Source organism: Spermophilus citellus (assembly GCF_964194105.1).
Source record: "Spermophilus citellus genome assembly, chromosome: X".
NCBI lineage: Eukaryota > Metazoa > Chordata > Mammalia > Rodentia > Sciuridae > Spermophilus > Spermophilus citellus.
The window spans coordinates 12,005,983-12,030,295 of NC_138190.1; the positions used below are offsets into that span (position 1 = coordinate 12,005,983).

At 36.9% G+C, this 24,313-nt stretch overlaps 1 protein-coding gene across 3 annotated transcripts in view; it reads left to right on the forward strand.

The window, feature by feature from the left end:
• REPS2 (RALBP1 associated Eps domain containing 2) overlaps window positions 1-24,313 on the forward strand; it is a 216,049-nt gene that overhangs the window by 114,630 nt on the left and 77,106 nt on the right. For 2 of the 3 annotated variants that reach the window (XM_081278301.1, XM_081278302.1), the window contains exons 6-11: window positions 559-697; window positions 4,091-4,154; window positions 6,355-6,497; window positions 13,571-13,665; window positions 20,392-20,461; window positions 22,202-22,261. In XM_081278301.1, the coding sequence (XP_081134427.1) occupies window positions 559-697; window positions 4,091-4,154; window positions 6,355-6,497; window positions 13,571-13,665; window positions 20,392-20,461; window positions 22,202-22,261 (571 nt within the window). The remainder of the gene's footprint in view (window positions 1-558; window positions 698-4,090; window positions 4,155-6,354; window positions 6,498-13,570; window positions 13,666-20,391; window positions 20,462-22,201; window positions 22,262-24,313) is intronic. The other variant, XM_081278303.1, reaches the window with a different exon arrangement.

The window sequence follows — 24,313 nt, forward strand, 5'->3', positions numbered from 1 at the left end:
TATCCCGAACTTATACACGTGGAAGGACAGGATCTGTGATATTGACTTGCCACTCATGCAGGACCTTGGGACACAGGATTTCAATTGGAGCTTTTGACTCCTGGATTTACACTGTATGAATGCAACAGAAAAATGATCATGTAGTTATAGATGTTCTAGTGGGTTTTATTCTTGTTTTAAAAAGAATCCGGATTATTTTATCATAGACTCAACTGATTTGAAAGGATCAGAGTATGGTGAATAGTTGGAGATAAGAGTGATAGACCTTTTTCTTTTTTAACCCTTCCTTCATGACATTGGAAAATTTTCTTGTTATTCACCAGGGGTTCAATATTTCATGTTCAGTCCTGTTAATAGCATTGAGGAAAACAAAATGTATAAATCTTGATGTCTACCTATAAATTGATGTTGCAGTCACATTATAGTTATGAGGCAGTTAGATTTATTCCCTTGGGGAAAAAATTAAGTACAATGCCTAAAAACATTTTTGTTGATGTGTTTTCCTTCATCTCACTAAAAGCAGGTTCTCTGAGCATTTCCTTTTTATTTTTTTTAAAGTCCTTTTCAGTGGAGAGAGAACTACAGGATAACAACAGTAATTACCCAGATGAACCCTGGAGGGTAACAGAAGAACAGCGGGAGTACTATGTTAATCAGTTCAGATCCCTTCAGCCAGACCCAAGTTCCTTCATTTCAGGTGAGAACATGGAGTCCTTGGACATTGTTCTCATGTGAATTACAGTAAACATCATGAGAAATAGTTTATACAGAATGAATATGACAACCTTCTGTGATTTCAGTTTGTTTTCTTCTAAGGTGGAATTTCTTTTTTTTTTTGTTTTATTTTTTTTAAATATTTATTTTTTAGTTGCAGCTGGATGCAATACCTTTATTTTATTTATTTTTACGTGGTGCTGAGGATCGAACCCAGGGCCTCGCACATGCTAGGCAAGTGCTCTATCGCTGAGCCACACACAACCTTAGCCCTCTAACGTGGAATTTCTTATCAAGTATAAATCACACAGAAAAAAAACATTGGCAATGACTTTGGGAAAATTATATTTCTATTTCAAAGAGGTTAAATGGGAATTTTTGAGAAATTGGTCCAGACCCTGCACCTTATTAACTGAAACAGTACTATTTTTTTCTTGGTGCATATTAAGTGTATGCAATAATTGGTTTCATTGTGACAGACTTGAACATGCATATAGCAAATTTAATCAGTATCACTCCATAATAACCTCCCTTTTCCCTCCTCCTTCTTCTGACCCGCTTTCTCTACCCTAATGATCTTCCCTGTCTACTTTCTCAAAATCTTTTCCCCACCCCTGCCCCTGCAGCAGTTCTTGAAATGGCAGATTATAGCACCAAGGGGACACCTTAGATTGCTTATTCATTATTTTAGAGTCAGAGCAAGGACAAGAGCGTAGCCTTCTGAGGAGTCTCCTTATGTTTTATACACCCTTAGAAGTTCAAATTCATGCTTGTTTTCTTCAGCTCAAGTCTTTCACCTCTGGTTTTTCTGAGAAAATAAAATATAGGAGGAAAATTGACCAGCATTTTCCTACATGTAGTTCTTCTTGGTTATCTTCAGATATATGTATTCCTGTTGAATTCTCATGCAAAATTCCAGCTGAGAGGAATTGATTTAATTCCTGTGTGCCTATATTTTATAAGACTGAAGGCTAATAGTGACTAGTAGAGTTTGGAAGAAAAATTCATAAACTGTCTTTTTTTAATATGTCAATTTTGAAGCATAACAGTATATTCTTGATAGTTATAACCTGACATATTTAAATTTCAACCAAGATCAGTCTTCTATGAAATAAGATGTGTAATGGAGATATGCTTGTGTAAATAAGTGTAAACATTATTTGCTGACTGGTGGTAATGGCTTTATTGAAGGTGGAATAATGTAGATATAACAAATTAATGTTATTATCATGATTTAAAAAAGCAAGGAGAAACCCAGATTATACATATTGACCACTTGCTAACCTTACCCCCTTCTTAGTGATTTTCTTCACAATGTATTTAGCCAGATACAAAATAAGTACTTGTTAGAAATGTTTTTATTTTCCTTCAATTTTTTTATTTTTCAGAATTTCAAATGTAGATACAAGTAGACTGGCTACTACCCCTATGTGCCTATCACGTAGCACCAGTGATTTTATCTGTATTCCCTCTTAGCCCGGATGATTTTCAAGAGCAATTGTCATACCATTTCATTTTAAAAATATTTCATAATGTATCTCTAAAGATAAGGTCTCTTTGAAAAAAAACATACCTCACTGGCCCGCACATTCCTTAACATCAGATATTCTTTGTTCAGATTTCCCTGGTTGTCTCTTAAATGCCTTCTAAATAAAGTTTGATTATAGTTAGGAGAGTTTAATACATTATGATTAGGTTATCTCTTTTTTAAAAAACAAACTTTATTAAGATATAATTCATATACCATAAGATTGACCACTGCGAGTTTGCAGATCAGTGGTTTTAGTATATTCACAGCCTATAGTCACAATGTAAGTTTAGAACATTTTCATTACCCACCAGTAAACCATGTTCTTGTCAGCAGTTATACCCTATTCCTGCCTTCCCCACCTCCTAGTCCTAGGTAACCACAAATCTACCTTCTCTTTGAATAGAGTTACCTATTTTGGAAAATTGTACTTAAATGGAGTCTCCTTTTATGATGGCATGGTGGTGGGGCTTGGGTTTATATTTCTCATTAGGGCAGATCAAAGGCAGGAGCCCTCAGGCTTTACTAGTGGCAGCCAGGCATTAGTTCAACTTTTTAGCTGTTTATTTCCCTATGAGTTCCACCTAACTTCTCTGGAACAGTATGGTTACAAGTGACTCTTTACTGTCTGAAGGCCAGGCCAGGCCAGGCCAGGCCTTGAGTTGTGGGTTTGGATCTAATATGATGTTTTTTTTTTTTTTTTTTTTTTTTTTTTTTTTTTTTGTTTTTGTACTGCAGATTGAACCCAGGAGGCGCTCAACCGTTGAGCCATGTCTCCAGCCTTTTTTATTTATTATTTTTTTTAATATTTACTTTTTTTTTTAGAGAGAGAGAGAGAGAGAGAGAGAGAGAATTTTTAATATTTATTTTAGAGAGAGAGAGAGAGAGAGAGAGAGAGAATTTTTAATATTTATTTTTTAGTTCTTGGCGGACACAACATCCCTGTTGGTATGTGGTGCTGAGGATCGAACCCGGGCCGCATGCATGCGAGGCGAGTGTGCTACCGCTTGAGCCACATCCCCAGCCCCTAATATTTACTTTTTAATTTTAGCTGGACACAATATCTTTATTTTACATTTATGAGGGGCTGAGGATTGAACTCAGTGCCTCAAACATGCTAGGTGAGCACTCTACCACTGAGCCACAACCTTAGCCCCAGCCCTTTTTATTTTTTATTTTAAGACAAAAAAATATTTTCCAGAAAGTGTGTCTTTGTTTGGTGGGATTCATGGTGCTAATTTTCTTCTTTTTGCTTGCTTTTTCTACCATGATTGTATATTAATTTTCCACCCTTTATAAATAATTTGAAATTTGTCTTTTGGATTTTGAAGTTTGCAGTTTTTTGGTAATAATGATTTGAAGTAATTATCTGAATTGCATCTGTCATATGAATGTCATTGCTGCTTTTACCTTTCCTTTTTTTAATATTTATTTTTTAGGTGTAGCTGGACACAATACCTTTATTTCACTTATTTATTTTTATGTGGTGCTGAGGATTGAACCCAGGGTCTCGCAAGTGTGAGGCGAGCGCTTTACCGCTGAACCATAACCCTAGCCCTGCTTTAACCTTTTCTGATGAATATATTCTTTGAAAAGCTGCTTCATACGTTGTTTTTATTTCATCTATCTGTCCATCCATCCCAGGGATTGAACCCAGGGTCTTACTATGCTAAGCAAGACATATGCTGCTTTTAGTCCCGTTATTTGTAGTTCTTTTGAGGAACAAGTGTGTTTGTGGTTGTATGGTAGAGGTTGCTGAATGAAAAATGATGATTTATTTGCATATAAATATAAAAGCTGCTCTAGATGAATAATTAATGATTTATTTAAACAATGACTTCTTGATAGGTTCGGTGGCCAAGAACTTCTTCACCAAATCGAAGCTTTCCATCCCAGAACTCTCTTATATATGGTAAGTAGAGTTAATGCCAACTAGTGTCTTTTATCATACATATTCACCCTTTAGTATTTTTTAGTCTTATTTTTGAATGATTTTTTAACACACCGAGTGAACACAATTCAGATTTTTTAAAAAATATTTTTTAGTTGTCGATGGACCTTTATTTTATTTGCTTATTTATTATATGTGGTGCTAGGAATCGAACCTGGTGCCTCACACATATGAGGCAAGTGCTCTACCACTGAGCTACAACTCCAGCCCCCAGATTTTTGTTGCTATGAAGATTAAGTTATCATATGAAAAGCACAATGAACAGTATCTGCTACACACTATGCACCAGAAGTGTTAACTGATAACGTCCTAATTATTATCCCCATCTCCATTCCATTTCATTCTAGGCAGTTGTGGGCATGTGAAACTTTCTATGTTATATATTTTATTTTCAGGTTTTTCTATTTGGTGTGAGGCAAATAACCAGAGGACCTTGAAAGACTATTAGCTATAGTATTTTATACGGCCAGGTGAACAGAAGGTCTAGGAACATTGTGGAATTAAGTTATATTTGACTCTACTAGCTGCCTCTGAGCATTTTAAATTTGGCCAGTATTTCTCAGCTGGGCCCTAATTCAGCCTGCAGCTGCAGCATTCACTTACTTTGCTGCTGAAGCTGCTGCAGCTTTTGTTCCAGAAGGGCTGTTGCAGGGATGGTCCAGATGGCTCTATTTGCATCTGTGAAAATACTTGGAGCCATAAACTTCCAGCTGTGTGTGGGCTAGTTCTTCCCCAAGATTGGGCAAGAGATCATGCTGGTATAAATATGTAAAGAAAACATTGGGGTATTTATGTAAAGTTTTTTCATAAAGATTCATAAAAATTATGATAGGATTCATGATGGCATGTCATGTTTTGTTCATCTTATTGAAAATTCATTTCAATAAATGTACATGCCAGTGTATCTGGGATTCTGAGCTGGATTTAGGTACTTTGACAATATACACTGGCATTAGTTGTTTTTCAGCAAGCCTTATATTAGGTTTTGAAGCTAGGAGAAAAAGAAATTATCATTTTGAAAAGAATACAGTCTGTTTTGGCAGAATTCCCAGGCTTATCATTATTGGCGTAAGGCTTCCATTGGGGGGTGGGGTGTCAAGACACATCCATGAAGGCCAAATGACATTTTATGAATCTAGCATTTGAAGAGTTCTCTGACTCCTCATCCTGGGGAGCAGCTGTTTCAGGGTTGGTACATTTTATTGGAGGAGGAGGATGTGAATGTCCAAAGGAAAGTTATGTAGCTTATCTTAAGTGATATTTTTTTCTTTCCAACAGCAATACCTTTCTAGTACAATTTTGTATAAGTCTTTATGCTTGTCCTGATGCAAGAATCTGTACATCTAACAGATGCTAGTGCTTATGGGGTCTTAGTTCCTTTGGCAGAGAGATTTCTTTTGTGCTGAGTAAAAAGGTCTGTGCCTTGTAGTGGGAACTGTGACTGAAGCACAAATAAGTCTTTTCAAGACTCCCCTTTTCTTCTTTTTTGTCTTATCTGGTTCCAGCCTTCCCTAGTTGCTAGTTTTATCTTAAAACATAATTCAGTCAATATTTATTGAGCCAATTTGTATTTTCTCAAGAGAGGGAATTCTCAAGCAAAGAACAGTTTGTTGCAAAAATTTACGTGATTTTAAAAGTTCAAGGCTTTCTCTTAAAGCTGGAAAATGAAACACCTATTTCTGTGCTCTGGGTAAACTGCATAATGTCTGCATACACCCTTCCTGTGCCTGTTTTGAGTAACACCTCCAGGGCTCTTTGCTTCATTCCGCCTGCATTTACTGAACGATTGTCATCTAAGCGATTGTCATCTAAGCGTGGAATTCTAGGTATTCCTTTTCTTTTTGTGCTACAGTTTGTTGTGCCACCTTTACAGTGTTGTAAAACAGAACTGTTGGAGAGCCAAAAGAATTTAAATTTTTATTTATAAAATGCTACTGATGCTGATGCTATTAATTAGCTTTTTTTTTTCTTTCTCTGAGTGGCCCCCTGAGGTTTCAAACGAGTTTAGCCAGTTTTGAGTCCCAACTGTGGTGGTATGGCAGCCATCAAATGGGTTTAGCCAGGAGGGCTTAGGGACTGCCACCAGAGAGCCTGGGAGTTGTGTTTGCATGTTTGAGCCTGAAGCCTCATGGCAGGTATTTCTGACATCTGTTCTATTTAGGGAACTTAGTGATGCTGACTGTGATGGAGCCCTGACTTTGCCTGAGTTCTGTGCTGCATTTCATCTCATTGTGGCTCGAAAGAACGGCTACCCACTACCTGAGGGCCTCCCTCCAACATTGCAGCCCGAGTACCTGCAAGCAGGTAAGGCCTATTGTACATCATAAACTTTAGGCACTTTCCATGGAGGTCTAATAAAAACTTTTTATTTCTTAATCTCATGTCCAGATATGAGAAACATGGGGAGTCCTTGGTATCTGCAGTTTTCTTTAAGTTGCATTAGACTTTCATATCTTATGACATGAGTAATAGGGCTAAACTGGCTAAGTGGGAATCATCTGTTCTTCCCATTTTAGTTCCCTATGGATTGGGACTGAAGTCATTATCCTTTGTAACAGTTTCGGAATAGACAAATATCAAACCTCTCGTATAATACATAGTGAAGAACAAGATCTTGTAGAGCCAAGTGTTGACTTGGCATCTTGAGACACTCTCAGTATCTCTAGAAGAGGACTCTCTTTTTTTGGCAGGGAGGTATCTGGGGATTGAACTCAGAGGCACTTGACCACTGAGCCACATCCCCAGTTCTTCTTCTTTTAAAATATATATTGTTTAGTTGTAGATGGACAAATACCTTTATTTTATTTTTATGTGGTGCTGAGGATTGAACTCGGTGTCTCACATGTGCCAGGCTAGAGCTTTACCACTCAGCCACAGCCATGTCCCCCTCCCCCCAGTCCTATTTTGTATTTTATTTTCAGACATGGTCTCACTGAGTTGCTTAGTGCCTCAATATTGCTGAGGCTGGCTTTGAGCTGCTGGGATTAAAGGCCAGTGCCACCCCGCCCAGCAGGACTCTGTTTTTTATGCCTAATAAAATACCCCAAACAACTGTTTTGAACCCTTTGGATAGGAGAGAGTCATGGTGAATCCAACATTTGTGTCAGTTCCTTTAAGAGATTAGAAAAATAAAGTATCTCTTGCCCTTATCAAAGGCAGTGGGCACTCGTATGATTTCCATTATTAGAGAAGTGTAGTTTCTATTGAAAAGTTCCAGCTGTTCACCTAGTGCATTCACCTTTCTCATATTTTAGGGAAGCCCCCTTAAAAAATGAGAGCTTAGTCACAGATGATTATTGGTAAGAGGGAGTGGTATCTAAAGAAACTAACCACTCATAACTAGAGTATTCTTTCATGAGTGTTTCTGGAAAAGGCCTTATATTGTGTTTCCTTTTCATGGTGATACCAAATCAAAGGGCAAATGTCTCATCTAAGTCAGTCTTGCTGTCTCTGACTCTTCAATGAAAAGAGTGTTATTTTCTGTATTAGATAGCAGGTAGGGAGTCAACCAAAGGAAAGAAACTGCATTGCTGGTGCCAGTAACAGGTAAATATAATCCGTTGAGTGACCCATTCTGGGATTTTTTTTAAATGCCCCATAAAATATACAAAAGTGAGAGATCAGAGAGTAAAAATGACTACTGATTTCAGGTAGGGGACTTTGCTAATACAGCTGCTTTCTGCTTACTCTGGCCTGCTGCCCTTCCTTCAAGGCTAGGGAAGACCCTTATGAATCCTCAGGAGTTAACTTTTAAGTACATGGTATGGTAAACTTCTCTTTCCTCTTTGTCTCTCTGTCTCTCCTTTCTTTTTGATTGTGGCCCAGAAACCCTGACATTCCTGGGATGTATTTGTCAGTTTCTCATTCCTATGACCAAAAGTCCCAACATGAACAACTTAGAGGAGGAAAAGTTTATTTGACTCATGATTTCAGAGGTTTGGCCCATGGTGGATCAACTTCATAGCTTTGGGCCTGAGGTGGGACAGAACATCATGGCAGAAGGGCATGGTGGAGGAAAACTGCTCAGTTTATAACAGCCAGGAAGCAGAGAGAGCTTAGTTCAGGGATCCAGGGATAATGAAATCTCCAAGGGCCCACCCCTTGAGACCTGCTTCCTCTAGTCATACCCTACTTGCCTATAGCTACCACCCATTAATCCACTCATTATTAATCCATCAGATGGATCAATCTGCTGATTAGGTTACAGCTCTCATAATCTAATCATTCTACTCCTGAACATTCCTGCATTGTCTCAAACATGGACCTTTGGGGGCTTCTTTATATCCAATTCATAACATGGGGCTGTCTTGGGAACTGCATGGATTATATTATGAGGGTAGTATAGGGTTATAGAGAGATCTGCTTCTCTTAGGAGTTGGACCACCTGGAGGTTAACAGCTGGCTAAAGGCCATGATCTGCTCCATGGTTATTTAGTAGCACTCAATACCTTCACAGTTTTCTCTTTTGATCCCTGGTAAGAGTCCTAGGGACCATCCTTGCCTATTTTTAAAAAATATATATTTTAGATGTTGATGGACTTTTTTATTTTATTCATTTATTTCTATGCAGTGCTGAGAATTGAACCCAGTGCCTCACACATGCTAGATGAGCACTCTACCATTGAGCCACAACCTCCCTTTTTTTCAATTAATTTTTTTAAAAAATTGAGATAGGGTCTCATTAAGATACCCTGCTTTGCCTGGAACTCTTAATCCTCTTTCTTTAGCCTCCTGAGTAGCTGGGATCACAGTTGTGCAGCATCATGCTCAGCAGCATTTTGGTGTCTTGATTAATGCTGTTTTATTGTTCTGAAGCCATGTGGCCATGGAACCTATCCACATGTCCTGTCTCCTTATTTGAGAAGTCACTTTGTAGGTGTCCAAGTATTTCATGGACTGTTTCAAAAGTCACTGATATAATTTTTAGAAATCTGATATCTCCAAGGTACAAGTTGTTAATAGAAGAAAAATAACCTCTTGATTCTTTTATTGCTGTAAGTGGCATCTTATGACTTGCTTATTCAGTAGAGGTGAGGCTGTAAAACAGAGAGCCATGTTTGAGAGGGTGAAGTAGGAAGATTGCAGGTTTGAGGCCAGCTTGGTAACTTAGCAAGACCCTGTCTCAAAATAAAAAAGGGTTGAAGGCGTACCTCAGTGCTAAAGTACCGCTGGGTTTAATCCCCTGTATGTCAAAAGAAGAATACCAATCAAGAGATATCTTTCATCATTTGGAATGAAGCCCCTTGTTTATTTTCTACTGGAGTCTGTCAGCATGCATTTATACAGAAACAACTGAAAAATCCATCATATAACCTCCGATTAAACAAAAATCACCCATCCTTTCCAGGGATTGTGGGCTTAATATTGAATATTGAATAATAATTATATAGTTCTAACAGAAAACATGAGAGACCTCATAAACTCCTATCATGCTCAGTAACAGTGTATTTTAGGTAAGTTCTGAGGATTTAGCAGTTAATTTTTAAACACTTTATTAGTCATATTTATCCTAGTATGAAGCTCAAGAAAAGGCCATAGCCATTTAGGTATTCTCTATGCTTTTACACTCTGAAAATATGAGTGGTCCTATTCATTTTTTTAATCCCACTTAGCTTTTTTTTTGAAGCTTAGCTCTTTACTCATTCCAACATTTTCCTGATTGGTTTATATTCAGTCTTTTAAAACATTAATCCAGTTATTTTATTTTATTTTTTTTTATTGGTTGTTCACAACATTACAAAGCTCTTGACATATAATATTTCACACATTAGATTGAAGTGGGTTATGAACTCCCAATTTTACCCCAAATGCAGATTGCAGAATCACGTCGGTTACACATCCACATTTTTACATACTGCCCTATTAGTAATTGTTGTATTCTGCTACCTTTCCTATCCCCTACTATCCCCCCCCCTTCCCTCACATCTTCTCTCTCTACCCCATCTACTGTAATTCATTTCTCTTCCTTGTTAATTTTCTCATTCCCCTCTCAACCTCTTATATGTAATTTTATATAGCAATGAGGGTCTCCCTTCATTTCCATGCAATTTCCCTTTTCTCTCTCTTTCCCTCCCATCTCATGTCTCTGTTTAAAGTTAACCTTTTCTTCCTGCTCTTCCTCCCTACTCTGTTCATAGTTGCTCTCATTATATCAAAGAAGACATTTGGTATTTGTTTTTTAGGGATTGGCTAGCTTCACTAAGCATAATCTGCTCTAGTGCCATCCATTTCCCTGCAAATTCCATGATTTTGTCATTTTTTATTGCTGCCTAGTACTCCATTGTGTATAGATGCCACATTTTTTTAATCCATTCATCTATTGAAGGGCATCTGGGTTGGTTCCACAGTCTAGCTATTGTGAATTGTGCTGCTATGAACATCGATGTGGCAGTATCCCTGTAGTACGCTCTTTTAAGGTCTTCAGGGAATAGTCCAAGAAGGGCAATAGCAGGGTCAAATGGTGGTTCCATTCCCAGCTTTCCCAGGAATCTCCATACTGCTTTCCAAATTGGCCGTACCAATTTGCAGTCCCACCAACAATGTACAAGTGTACCCTTTTCTCCACATCCTCGCCAGCACTTGTTGTTGTTTGACTTCATAGTGGCTGCCAATCTTACTGGAGTGAGATGGTATCTTAGGGTGGTTCTGATTTGCATTTCTCTGACTGCTAGAGATGGAGAGCATTTTTTCATGTACTTGTTGATTGATTGTATATCCTCCTCTGAGAAGTGTCTGTTCAGGTCCTTGGCCCATTTGTTGATTGGGTTATTTGTTATCTTATTGTCTGATTTTTTGACTTCTTTGTATACTCTGGATATTAGGGCTCTATCTGAAGTGTGAGGAGTAAAAATTTGTTCCCATGATGTAGGCTCCCTATTTACCTCTCTTATTGTTTCTCTTGCTGAGAAAAAACTTTTTAGTTTAAGTAAGTCCCATTTGTTGATTCTTGTTATTAACTCTTGTGCTATGGGTGTCCTATTAAGGAATTTGGAGCCCGACCCCACAATCTGTAGATCGGAGCCAACTTTTTCTTCTATCAGACGCAGAGTCTCTGATTTGATATCAAGCTCCTTGATCCATTTTGAGTTAACTTTTGTGCATGGCGAGAGAAAGGGATTCAGTTTCATTTTGTTGCATATGGATTAATCCAGTTTTTGACAAGATTGTTGAAAACTATAAATAATGAAACTGAAATTGTATCTAATGTCATTTTACTTGTAATTATGGGAATAATCACATTTCCCTAACAGTGAAAATTAAAAGGCAGAATTAGAAGTATAAATTGAATTGTTTGGCAGATTACCCATAAGCTGTTTGATACTCAATGTTTTGGTGATTGGACGAATTCTTATATAATTCTTTTGCTGTCTAGTTTGTTAACAAAATATCAAGCATTTACTATGTATGTGACACTCTGTTATTCTCTGTGATCTGAATGCAGAGAATAAGAGTGCCTACCTGCATAGAATGTGTGGGCAATTATAAGATAGATGTTAAATAAACTCAAAGATTATGTCATTGGAATCAGGGATAAGTGCTGTGAAGGAGAAATCCAATTGAATTTAAAGAGAGTGCATAACTTTAGGGGAGATCTCCTTAAATGTTTGAGATGAGATGTGAAGAATGAACTAGGGAAGGTTCTGGAGGCTAAGAAGGAGGAGGGGGCGCTGGGAAGAGGGAGCAGCATGTATGCTGGAGAGGCACTGACAGGGGGCTTAGAGCACAAGAGAAATAGAAATTGTAGGCCTCTAGCTGAAGTTCACAGAGGAATAGAGGTTTGGATGAAGCTGACAAGGAAGGTAGGGAACAAATTGCGGGCAATAATATTGATCTGTATTTGGCAGGAAAGTGAATCCTGTTTGAAATGATCCTGCTGATTGCCCTCTAGAGGACAGGTTTTGAGTGGCAAGGGTGGAAACTAAGACCCAGCTAAGGTAGCAGTTCAGTCAGGAGCAGCAGGGGTCTTGCACTGGGGAAGTGATGGTGGAGATGGAGAGATGTAGATACATTGAAGAGAGATTTTGCAGTTAAGTGTTGTCTCTTGTAGTTTTTGAAAATGTTAGCTTTCTGCATAAGTCCTTTCATGATAGGGCATTGACCTCCAAGATCTCGTCAGAGGACTGATTGGTAGACTAGAAAAATAAATCTGGTGTTGTTTAAAACTGTTCTTGGGACTGAATTGAAGAACGGGGCTTTGAAAGGTGTTTTGTTGAGTTTTTAGTCAAGGAAACAGATCAGCAGGTGTGGTTAGAAAAGTCTAATTTGCCCCATTTGAAATTCAGTGAAATTCAGAGCAGAACAAGCAAATGAATAAATTAAAGTGCTTATATTCAACTCCGTGTGGTAGCTGAGAGTTGGGCCAGTCCTTTATTGCAAAGTGATGTTTGCATCTCACTCCCTACTGGGGCAGGAAAGTGGGTAAAGATTAAAAACAATTCCAATCCATTGTTCATATTTGATTCAAAAAATCTTTTTAAAATGTTGCATTAAAATTTGACTCCTTAGTAGCTTTTCTTGACAAATTTGATTTGTAGCTTCTGTTTATTATCTACCCCAGTCTGCTTTTCCTTTTTAGGATACTTACAAAGTTTCTAGCTGTTATTTCCTTCCTAACTACTTTGTGACAAAGTAGTGAAGCAGATTCTTTTTCTAAAAAATAGCCTGACTTTTAGGTTATTAACTTATCCCAAGTATCATGGTTTTCCCTGATGCAAATTCACTCTGCTACCCAATTAATAGCCACTGTCATTTTTATATGTTAGAAGAAACTCATAAAGTGATTCTTCTTTCCTTGTAAATCACCAAGATTTTTTGCTTTTTATTTTTGTTGGTTCTGCTAAACAAAGAGGTAATTACTTCATAAAGTTATCTTAGTCATAAGATTTACATCATTATAAGATCATGTTTATTTCCAGTAATAACTAAAATGAAGTATTTCCCTTAACTTATGTTTATAGTATTTGAACTATCACCATAGTTACTACAATTAAAACTTATGCTAGTGGCATAGTTAAGACAATATATTGTGATAGTGATGGTTACTTTGGAAAACAACTACTCAGTTGTAACATGGAGTGCTAAGAGCATGAACTCTTGCTGGACTTGAAGGAGTTAAAGTTTTTGATCTTCATTTATTACCTATATGAATTTGAGTAAATCGCTTCACTTCCCTGTTCCTCAGTTTTTCACATGTGAAATGGGGATAATAGAAGTACTGGGTTGCATTTGTAAAGAACTTAAAATACTACTTCAACATGATTGTTTTATAGGTAGTACATAGGAGTGAACAGATTTTGTTGTTATACATAACAAGTTCAGAAACATGATTAGAAACACTACTCTGGCTACAGTAAATATTCTCTTTTCTTTCTTCTTAGCTTTTCCTAAGCCCAAGTGGGACTGTGCATTATTTGAGTCTTATTCTGAATCAATGTCGGCAAACCAACAACCACGTGACTTGAATCGGATGGAGGTAAAAGATCTTTTGATGTTAATAAATAAGGATGTGTATAGAATTAAATCATTAGCGTATGTTCTTTACAAACCCAGGGAAATTAACTTTTATAACATTTTCTTTTCACGCTTGGTAATTACTTTGAGAACTAGCCTTTCAAATCTAAAAACTGGGTGCACCTATTATTAGTATCGGTACCAGGGATTGAATCCAGGAATGTTCAACCACTAAGCCAAATCACCCATTTAAAAAAAGTTTTAGAGATAGGGTCTTGCTAAGTTGCTTAGGGACTCGCTAAATTGCTGTGGCTGGGTTTGAACTTGCAGTTGTTGCGCCACATGCCCTACACTTATAATTATTCTTTTATCTTCTCCCTTGGACGACATTTGGTGAAGTAAGCAGTATCTCTTCATCTTTTAGAGGTGAAATTTAGATATAGCCAAACTAAGCCAAAAAATGTTAGCCAAGTTATTTACTTTAACCTAGTAAATAATTTGTGTTTTTAATTACTAAACATTAGTAATGTATAATGAACCATAATAGTTTGAAAAAAGATTTGAGATGTATATTGGTCCCCAGATCACATTCAAACTTTCTCAGAGTTTTAAACTTTTGGACCAAATGAGGACTGATTTGAATGATCCCCAAAGAAACTTGGGATTCCCACAATATTGAGCCATGAATGGAAGGACATAGCCACATATTTAGTGATCCTTAGCTATAAATCAATAAATTGGAGTTGTTATTATCACCACTATGTTATCATTATCATCACCATCATCATCACTACCATCACTATTGTGATTTCTATTTATGATACCTGCTGTTTCCTTTCTAACAAGCAATCTGGAGATGGGGCTTAGGATGCAGCCTAGTATTCTAGTGTACTAGAATAGTACACTTGAGGCCCTGGGTTCAATCCCCAGCACCAAACAACAAAAACAATAAAACAGAACTCTGGAAATGTTTCTTTAAAGATTTTAAAAATTTAATTGACATATAATAGTATGCATATTTATGGGGTACAGTATGATAATTCAGTACTTGTAATGATCATATTAGAATATAAAAACGTCTAAATAAATGAAGCTTATCTACAGACTCCAGTTAGGGTCATCTGACCCTAGTTTGAACCACTATAAGATGGTATAAATCAAAGGCAGGGAACAGGACATTTCTTTCATTTCTTATGACTGCCTGCATGTGATTAGCTACTCTCATACCGGGCTCTTGTGCATATAATTGTATGTTATTGATTTCATCCTTTACTCCCTTATGAGCCAATCAAACATGCCTCTTCAGTCCCTCTGATTAACATCTCTCTTTGCTGCTCTGCTACACTTTCTTTGAGTTGTAGCTTTCCTGGTGCTTTATTCAGCTGCCCCTCTTCTGTAAAATTATTGGGTTGATTGGTGGGTGATTTTTACTCTTTGTATACAAGCATATTGTTTCAACTTACCACAGTATTAGATGGTCTTTGCCCTTCCATTAGAGACTTTTTTTTTTTTTTTTGGTAGAAATTATGCTGCTGACTCATGTTGCTTTCCCTACGTAGTCACTTATGATTTTTCTAAAAGTAAAGAAGACCAAATATGCACATGGCCATAAGGCCTGTTTCTCACACACACACACACACACACACACACATCTCTCTCTCTCTCTCTCTCTCTCTCTCTCTCTCTCTCTCTCTCTCTCACACACACACACACACACATATTCTGTCTTTGATGACATTATGTATATTCACCTTTGTGGATGTTCGTGCAGCTAGTTTCATATACTTTTTTTTGGTGTGTGTACCAGGGGTTGAACTCTGGGGTGCTTAACCATTGAGCCACATTGCCAACCCTTTTTAATATTTTATGTAGAGACAGGATCTTGTTAAGTTGCTTAGGGCTTCACTAAGTTGCTGAGGCTAGCTTTGAATTTGGGTTCCTCCTGCTGTGGCCTTCTGAGTCACTGGGATTATAGGCATGCATCATGATGTCCGGCAAGTTTTATATACTTTTGTATGATTTAACTGGCCCCTTTGGGGAGAAGGGGTTAAAAACTGCCTATTCTTTTTTTCTTTCTTTTTTTTTTTTTGTCCAAATAAGAAAGCAAAACAACAAAAGCCCCCCCCCCACTGCGCGCCTCAACCAAATTGATATTTTTGAGGATGAAGTGTGTTTTTAAGATAATGAGTGTTGTAAATAGAATTCAAGGATGAAGTAATAATGTTAATTGATGGTTTGTCCACTTAAGAAGTATAGGTTGGATTTTAAAAGCTAATGATTAAATATTTTATGTTCTTCTAAACTGTTACTCATTGTTTTTTCTACCAGTCTTTTAATCTATCATAAATGCATGGATTTTAAATAGATTTTGGTACCAGCCCTGTGAGTAATGAGTCCAGTATAGATATTTGTGTTGTGAATGAATGCTGATCAAGATTTCAGGTGATGAGAGGTTTTCATAGCAGTACATCTCTAAAGACAAGGAGAGCTATAACCCTCTACTTATTTTCATCAAGAATTGTAGATTTATGCTATATCCATATATTAATATACCATAACAAATCCTGCTTTCATATAATTAAAATGTACTAATTAAAGTAATATGATAATAATGATAATGATGATGATGATGATAATAATAATAACGACCAGTAGAGAATGTGGATCAGGGGGAAAGAGGAGGGGAAGGAAAGGGAAGGTACCAGGAATGAGATTGATCAGATTATGTTATGTGCATGTATGGATATGGCATAATGAATCTCACCATTATGTATAATTATAATGTACCAACAAAAAGAATAATAGATTTAATTTCAAGTATATTCCTCTTTAGCAGTGTTTTTTAGATTACTCGATTTCTTTCTTTTTGAAAACAACTTTATTGATAAAAAATTCACAAACCATACCCATGTAAAGTATACAGCTGAGTAGTTTTTTGTGTATTAACTATTATTCACCCATCACTAAAGTCTAATTTTAGAACATTTTTAGCATCCCAAAGAAAACCGCTGTAGTTGTTATTAGTCATTTGCCATTGCCCCTTCCCCACCAGCCTCTAATAACCACTAAAGCAGTTCTTGTTTCTGGATTTGCATAGTCTGGACATTTCATATAAATGGAATTATATAATATGTGGTGTTTTATGATTTTTTTTATGATTGGTTCTTTTGTGTGTGTGTGTGTGTGGTGCTGGGGAATTTATCCCAGGGCCTTGTGCATGCAAGGGAAGCACTCTACCAACTGCGCTGTATCCATAGCCCATGATTGGTTCTTTAACTTAGCATTTATTTATTTATTTAAGATTCACTCATGTCATAGCACATTCCAGTGCTTCAGTCCTTTTTGTGGTTGAATAGTATTCCCTGTGTGGAAATGCCCCATTTCCTTGTTCATTCAGTAGTTGAGGGATATTTGGATTGTTACCTCTTTTGGCTCATAAAAGTAATGCTGCTTAATATATGTAATGCTGCTATAAACACACGTGTAGGTTTTTGTGTGAACGTTTTCCTTTTTCTTTGGAGCATACCTAAGTATAGAATTGTTGGGTTGTACTGTAACTCTGTCTTCTTGAGTTACTGCTAAACTGCTTTGCAAAGTGGCTGTCCTGTTTTATGTTCTCGCACCAGCTGTGTGTGAGGGTTCCAATTCGCCACCATCCTTGGTTACATTTGTTATTATCTTTTTCATTTTATCCATCCTGATGGAATGAAGGGGCATCTCATTGTGTTTTTTAAAAAAATTTTTTAGTTGTCAAGGGAACTTTATTTTATTTATTTATATGCAGTGCTGAAATCGAACCCAGAGCCTCACACATGCTAGGAAAGTACTCTACCACTGAACCACCACCCCAGCCCCTCATTGTGGTTTTAATTTGATTTTCTAAATGACTAATGACGTTAAGCATCTCTTCATGTGCTTATTAGCCATTTGTGTATCGTTGGTGAAATATCTATTCAAATCCTTTGTTCATTTTTAAATTGGTTTATTTGTCTACTATTGATTTTGTAAGTGTTCTTGTGCGTCTGTGTCTTGTCTAAAATAACTATTGCCTAATTCAAGATTTTGAAGACTTACTACTATGTTTTCTTCTAAGTATGTTATAGTTTTAAGTTTTGTATTTAGGTCTATGATCTATTTTGAGTTAATTTTTGTGTAAGCTCTGAAGAAGATGTCAAATTTCATTCTTTTGTGTATTGATATAGAGATGTCCCAGCACCATTTATTTAAAGGATAGTTTTTCCCATTGAATTGTTTTATAAAAATTGATCACCTGTAAAAATACAGGTTTATTTCTGTATTTTCAGTTCTGTTTCATTTATATCTATATGTTTATGGTTATGCCAGTATCATATTATCTTTATTTCTGTAATTTTGTGGTAAGTTTTGAAATTGAACATGTGATCTTTTTTTCTTCATGAATATTTTGGTATTCTGGCCCCCTTGTATTTCCATATGAAATTTAAGGCAAGCTTATCAAATTCTGTCCAACCCCCCAAAAACCCAAGAAAAGAACAAACCAAAAACTTTCGCAATAATTAACCAAGAAGAATTGCAATGAATGTAGATCAATTTGAAAGAGACTGCCATTTAATAAGTCTTCTGATTAATGAACATGGGATATCATTCCATTTGTTTAGATTTTACATTTTCCAACAAACTTTATAGAATTTAAAAATCTGTATTGTCTATTCACAAATCAGTTTCTTCTTCAAAGAGGTCTGATTTATAATCTATGTGGGAGCAGACAATGAAAGAAGACATTGTAAGATAAATTGTCTGTTCTACTGGAGCTCTACTGGAGCTAGTTGGCTTTGATTAGGAAATTATATCTGGAGGCTTCATTGTAATGCCAAGAATTACCTGAGGATTGTTAAATCCTAGATCAGGTTACCACAAGTAGTACTGTAACCTCAATTTTTGGAATAGTTTAAAAATAGATGCATTGCTTATCTTTCTGGGGTTGCTCAAGTTTTGAGGCGTAAACCAGTTAACCTTTTGAGCATCAAACTGTTCCAAAAATTTACTTTTCTTCCCTTAAATTTTAAAATTTATATTTATTTTTGTTTTTAATGTGTTCAAAATGTAAAGAATACCAAAAGGCATTTGTTGATGAATTCTTTTATTCCTTTCCTCCATCCAATGAGTAACCTTTCATTCTTATCTTTCCAGAATTTATATAAATAAAATTAAATAATAATAATATTTGCTTTATCAGAGGTTTTAGAGTGCATATTTTTCTAGTCTTATTGAGATATAATTGACAAAAATCATATATATTTGTGATGTTTTGATAAAAGCATGCTAAAATCATTACCATAATCAAGCTAATTAACATATCTGTCACCTCATGAAGTTCTTTTTTTTGGGGTGGTGACAACATTTAAGATCTGGTCTCTTAGCAATTTTCAAGTATACTATGCATTATTATTAACTAAAGTTAGTGTGCATGTTGAGAGTTTTTAAGAAGTAAGTTTATTGTAAGCAGATTTTAAACAATTTTAAATTAATTCATACTTGATCAGTTTAAGATTCATCATTAAGTGATGACTTCCCTCAAATGTGAATTAGGAGAAAAGTTTATTTGCTCATCAATAAAGGTCTCTCATTTTATATCAAGGTGTCATTTTAATCAGGGTTGGACATCCTCTGCATGACAGATCCCGGCAAATACCCATGTTTTGGGGCCACTTAACAGAACCTCTCTGTGGGAGACCAACCTTACACGTGACTGAGTACACTCCCTGGCTGGGTGCTGAGGCACTCAGTCACAGGAATGTGGCAGAGCTTTCCCCACCCTTCTTGGGTGCCAGGGTCGTTGTCTCGTGCCTGAGCGTGTCTTGCTACATCCCCATGGGTGGAGCTGTGCTCACCTGTTCCTTTGTAATATAACCCCTTGCCCTGTTTAGGATAGAATCTTCCATGGAAGTGCCTTGTGTGTGTCCCCTTCTCTTACTTGCTCTTGGGTGTGGCCTACCCAGGTGTCAGTCAACCTGCTGACAGTGGACATCATGAAGATAGACTCAGCCCCCTGAAACCTGACCCCTTGCCTCATTTAAATAACTTCTCCTCAATAAAAGGGGTCAGCGCGTGCTCTCGCTCTCTTTCTGCGGACCCTTATGGTCAGAGGAGCCTTCACAGCGACCCCAAAGAAAAAGGTATTTGTGTCTTTTGTGTGGTTATTTTGTGCAGTCCAGTTAGTCCAGTTTATCTGGAGTGACCCCTGAGCCTTTTAGTTGCGAGAACAGAAACCCGGCACCTCTCTCTGCTTGTTAAAAAGTACGTAAAGGCCAGGTTCATACTTGGCTGACTGGACAAGTGCTATTCAATTCTCTGGCTGAATCCCAGTCCAGATTTGAATTTAATGTAGGATTCATACATGTGATCTGAATATTATTTCTTTCCTCTGTATATGAAAAAATTCAATAGAAATTATCTTTTTATAAAATTTTCTTTTAATTGTAGATGGACACAATATCTTTATTCATTTATTTTTATGTAGTGCTGAGGATTGAACCTTGTGCCTCACATGTGTGATGCAAGTGCTCTGCCACTGAGCTACAGCCCCAGCCCAATAGAAATTACCTTATGCCTCACTAGGAACCTAAAATAAATAAATATATTAAGCAGTGTAGCTTACTGAAGACAGAGCTTTGGCTATAAATATAGCTTTTTAAACATTTTCATCGTATGTGCACATCACTTAATTTCTATTCCAGCTTGTATAATTCACTTGTTTTTCTTTTCCAAGAAGACATCTGTTAAAGATATGGCTGACTTTCCTGTTCCTACCCAAGATGGGACTGCTGATGACAAACAAGGTACGAAAAGAATGAGTTTTTTTTCCCCCTTCAAAGACATTCTTCCTTTGTTTCCTTATCTATTTCTTTTTGAATGGCCGACTTCTAGAGCAAGTGAGAACAGTCGGCATGTAAAATCATTATGCAATAGTTCAAATTGTTTTTTATAAAACAATAGTTTATAAAGTAGTAGAAAGAGCTTGGGTGTTCAGATCTCCTCATTTCATTAAACCCTTTGTCACTCTTGATTTCAGGCTATTCTGACACCTTACAGTGGAATCTGGTCTTATGAATTAGAAAATGAAGTGGAAATAACAGCAAGCTCAGAATCTTGTGCTGGCAGATATAATCCCAGAAAATCAGTGTAAATGTACATTTGTACACAGGTGTAATCCGTGAGGAAATTCTCTTTTCCACCAAGCCTCTGTGCCAGCGCTTTATCTTTTTCTCAATGATTTTTTTTTTTTTTCCCCTCTTTGGAGGTCTGACATCGAGCTCAGCCACAATTTGCCTTTTTTTTTTTTTTTTTTTTTTTTTTTTTGGTACCAGGGTTTGAACTCAGGGGCACTCCACCACTATCCAGAGCCCTATTTTGTATTTAGAGATAGGGTCTCACTTAGTTGCTTAGCCCTTCACTGTTGTTGAGGCTGGCTTTGAACTCAGGATCCTCCTGCCTTAGCCTCCTGAGTGGCTGGGATTACAATGTACCGCCGTGCCAGCAACACAATTTGCCTATCTTATTGAGAAGCCATGCAGCACAGTGTTCCATGTTAGAGCTACTGTCTAGGACTGGGGATATAGCTCAATTGGAAGACTGCTTGCCTCATATGCATAAGGCCCTGCAGGATTCAATCCCCATTACCACTGGGGGGAAAAAAAAGAGCTACCATCAAGCACAGGGATGAGTTGGCTTGCAATAGTAGGAAGGCCCCTTTCCTCCAAGCCCCGTACTTTGCATAATGCTTTCATAATCTACCAGCACCTTCCTCATATGCTGTTTTATTCAGTCCTTACAAAATTGACATATTCTATCACCTAAAATTTAGAGATAAGTAAACTGAAGTTCATGCGGTATGAATTATTTACTTGTACAAAAAAGCAAAGGAACTGGAACAAGAAGTAAGAATTTCTAAATCTCAAGCCAGCATTCCATCTGTTATCTGATAATGATTCACTACCTTTGAATGAGAAAAGCTTATCTGAAGTGAAGCTATTTCAGGTTTTATTGTTGAGACTTGCCATTGATTCAGCTTTCATAGGGGTTAAACATGAATAATAAGTTTTTCATTAAGCAACAATAATTTTATGCTTTTTATTTAAATATTTGCTTAGAAGAGGCAGATGAAATAGACAGTGGATGTAGCCCTGTGTGTTCTCATCACTCTCCTAACTGGTGGATCTTAGTCTTGACGCATAGTGGAATCACCACTGGGTGAACGGTGAACTCTGAAAATATTTTAGCCCGGGTTTCACTCCAGATAGTCTCATGCCATTGACCTGGCTGTCAGGAACGAAAGAGGGGAATTTCTCCTTCTTCCTGATATTGTTCTGTGTAGGAGGAGAACCTATTTCCATGCTGCAGGAGGTCTTTATTGTTCTAATAAATGCTATAGCAACTTTTAGAGATTTGGAAGATCTGTTTTAATAAGTGACGACTAGAGATTCTTTCTTTTAACAGAATATACCTCAGAAGTAAACTTTCATAGGTTTTTTGTTCTTTTTTTCTTCCTTCTCTGTGTTCTCAAAAAATGAAACAAACAGCGCTAGCCTTGAAAAATACTATGAATGAAGCCCTACCAAAGGATGTGTCTGAAGATTCAGGTAGGAGAAAACCATTTTAATGTACTTTCTATATTAACATTTGTAGCTAAAAAAAATAGTTGTGACAAGATTGCTCCCTCTGCAATAGTATGTCTGTTTCTCTCTAAATACTTGTCTTGTGTTTTGTTATAAGAAAACCCTTTTGACCTTCTACCCTTTTTCTGTTTTTAGATATGAGAAGAAGGTGACTTGTTTTTAAGTTGTGAATTTAGGTTTCATTGACAGGATCACTTATTTTGAATTTAGGGTCTTGCTAAAAAGTACAAAATTAAGAAGATTTGGGGTTGAGATGATTTCAGCAAGACGTAGTTTCTGTGTAGAGCAAGGAACTATAAGGTAAGTCAAGTGGAGGCTCAGAGTAGGTATTTTCCATTTCCAAAGCAAAAATCTCAAATATTTTTCTTATACTTCAGGACAAGGAAGGTAAGTATATGTACTTATACATGGAGTGGATTCCAAGGAGACAATAAAAAAACTGGGATGTCCTTTTTTGAAAAGGTGGAACTGAGTTTGTGGATCCATGTAGAATGGCTGGGCTTTTGTCCTCAGCTCTCTCCTGGTGGAGCCATTGTTGAACCAAGATGAACCCAGTTTAAAACTGAGAGACTATAGAAGGCATTAATAGTTGGAACTCTGGTTGTGAGGACATGAAGAACTTGCTGCTTTCTCTTTTACTATTATTTCTCTTGCTTTTTAAATAAGTAAATCATGTTTGTTGTGATTAGCTGGCTATTTTCCCAGGCTTATGTGTTTAAAATTGGGAAAGAGGAATCAATATAATATTGAAACTTATGCTTTGATAAAATATTTCCCAAATAATGTCATTTAGGGTTTAAAAAGGATAGTGGGAGGAAGAAGAGGAAGGAGCAGGAGGTTGGATCAGAGGAGGAAGAGAGAGGGTGTAGAGAAGGAGAGGTGGAGAAAAAAATATGAATGAGAATACATGTTTGATTTTAGTGATAAGGGCCTGAGAAATCTGTATTTTTAGTCAGCTCCGAGGTGATTCTGGTTTGCAGCTTCTTTGGAGAACCACTAGCTCTAGAAAGTGATGCTGCAAAATAGAAAATGAAGGTTATAGATCAGTCATGACTCCAGAAGTGATGTGAATTCCCAGGCCTAATTTTGATTTTTGAGATTTGTTTGGATTCATTCATCATAGGGGGAACGCTCTGTTTGTATAGGCTAAATGCCTAAGGTTAATCCTTTCCAGCTCTAATTTTTGATGCTTATGTGGATGCTTCCAAATTTTTGCAAACTTCATGTCATGGTATTAGTAAAAACTGTTTAAATTTGAATAGATGCTTTTCCAACAGCCCTTGAGCATCCTAATTCTTCCTATTTTGTCCCCCAGGGATTTCAGCATGAGATCAAGTACTCTCTAAGGGATGAGCTTTAAATCTCATTTTTTAAAAATATATTTATTTTTAGTTATAGGTGGACACAATACCTTTTTATTTTATTTATGTGGTGCTGAGGATAGAACCTAGGTCCCCACATATGCGAGACACACACTCTACTGCTGAGCCCCAGCCCCCCAAAACTCATTTTTAACGTTCCTTGATTAGGATTTGGCATCATCAAGCAAAACCTAACAGGTGTACCAAAGTACACGATGTGTATCTAAATTCATTTCACACTGTGCCTGGGAGCATGCTGCGTGTTTTCCAATTTGTTCTAACCATTGCTGCCCCTTTCTGGATATGATGGAATTCCTTATTTCAAACTTATTTAATATCTCCTTTCCTAAGAAATGCTTGATTTCCTCATGGGAGACACAAGAGTCTTAAGGTGGTAATTATACTTCTGGTTATTGGTCCATGTCCTGAAACAGTTCACCTCAGTTCAGTTGTTGCCTTTTAGAAGGTTAATATTTAGACTTCTCTCTCTTACCATTCCTATTTCCTGGAAAGATGATATGCCTGGAGTGTTCCAGGAAGATATCATTTTTCCCTTTCTCCAGCAAAGTTAGAAGCTGTGATTCATCCACTGAATTCTTGAATCCACAACACAATGTACCCTTACCATTTTTGCAGATATCCATATGCACTGAGC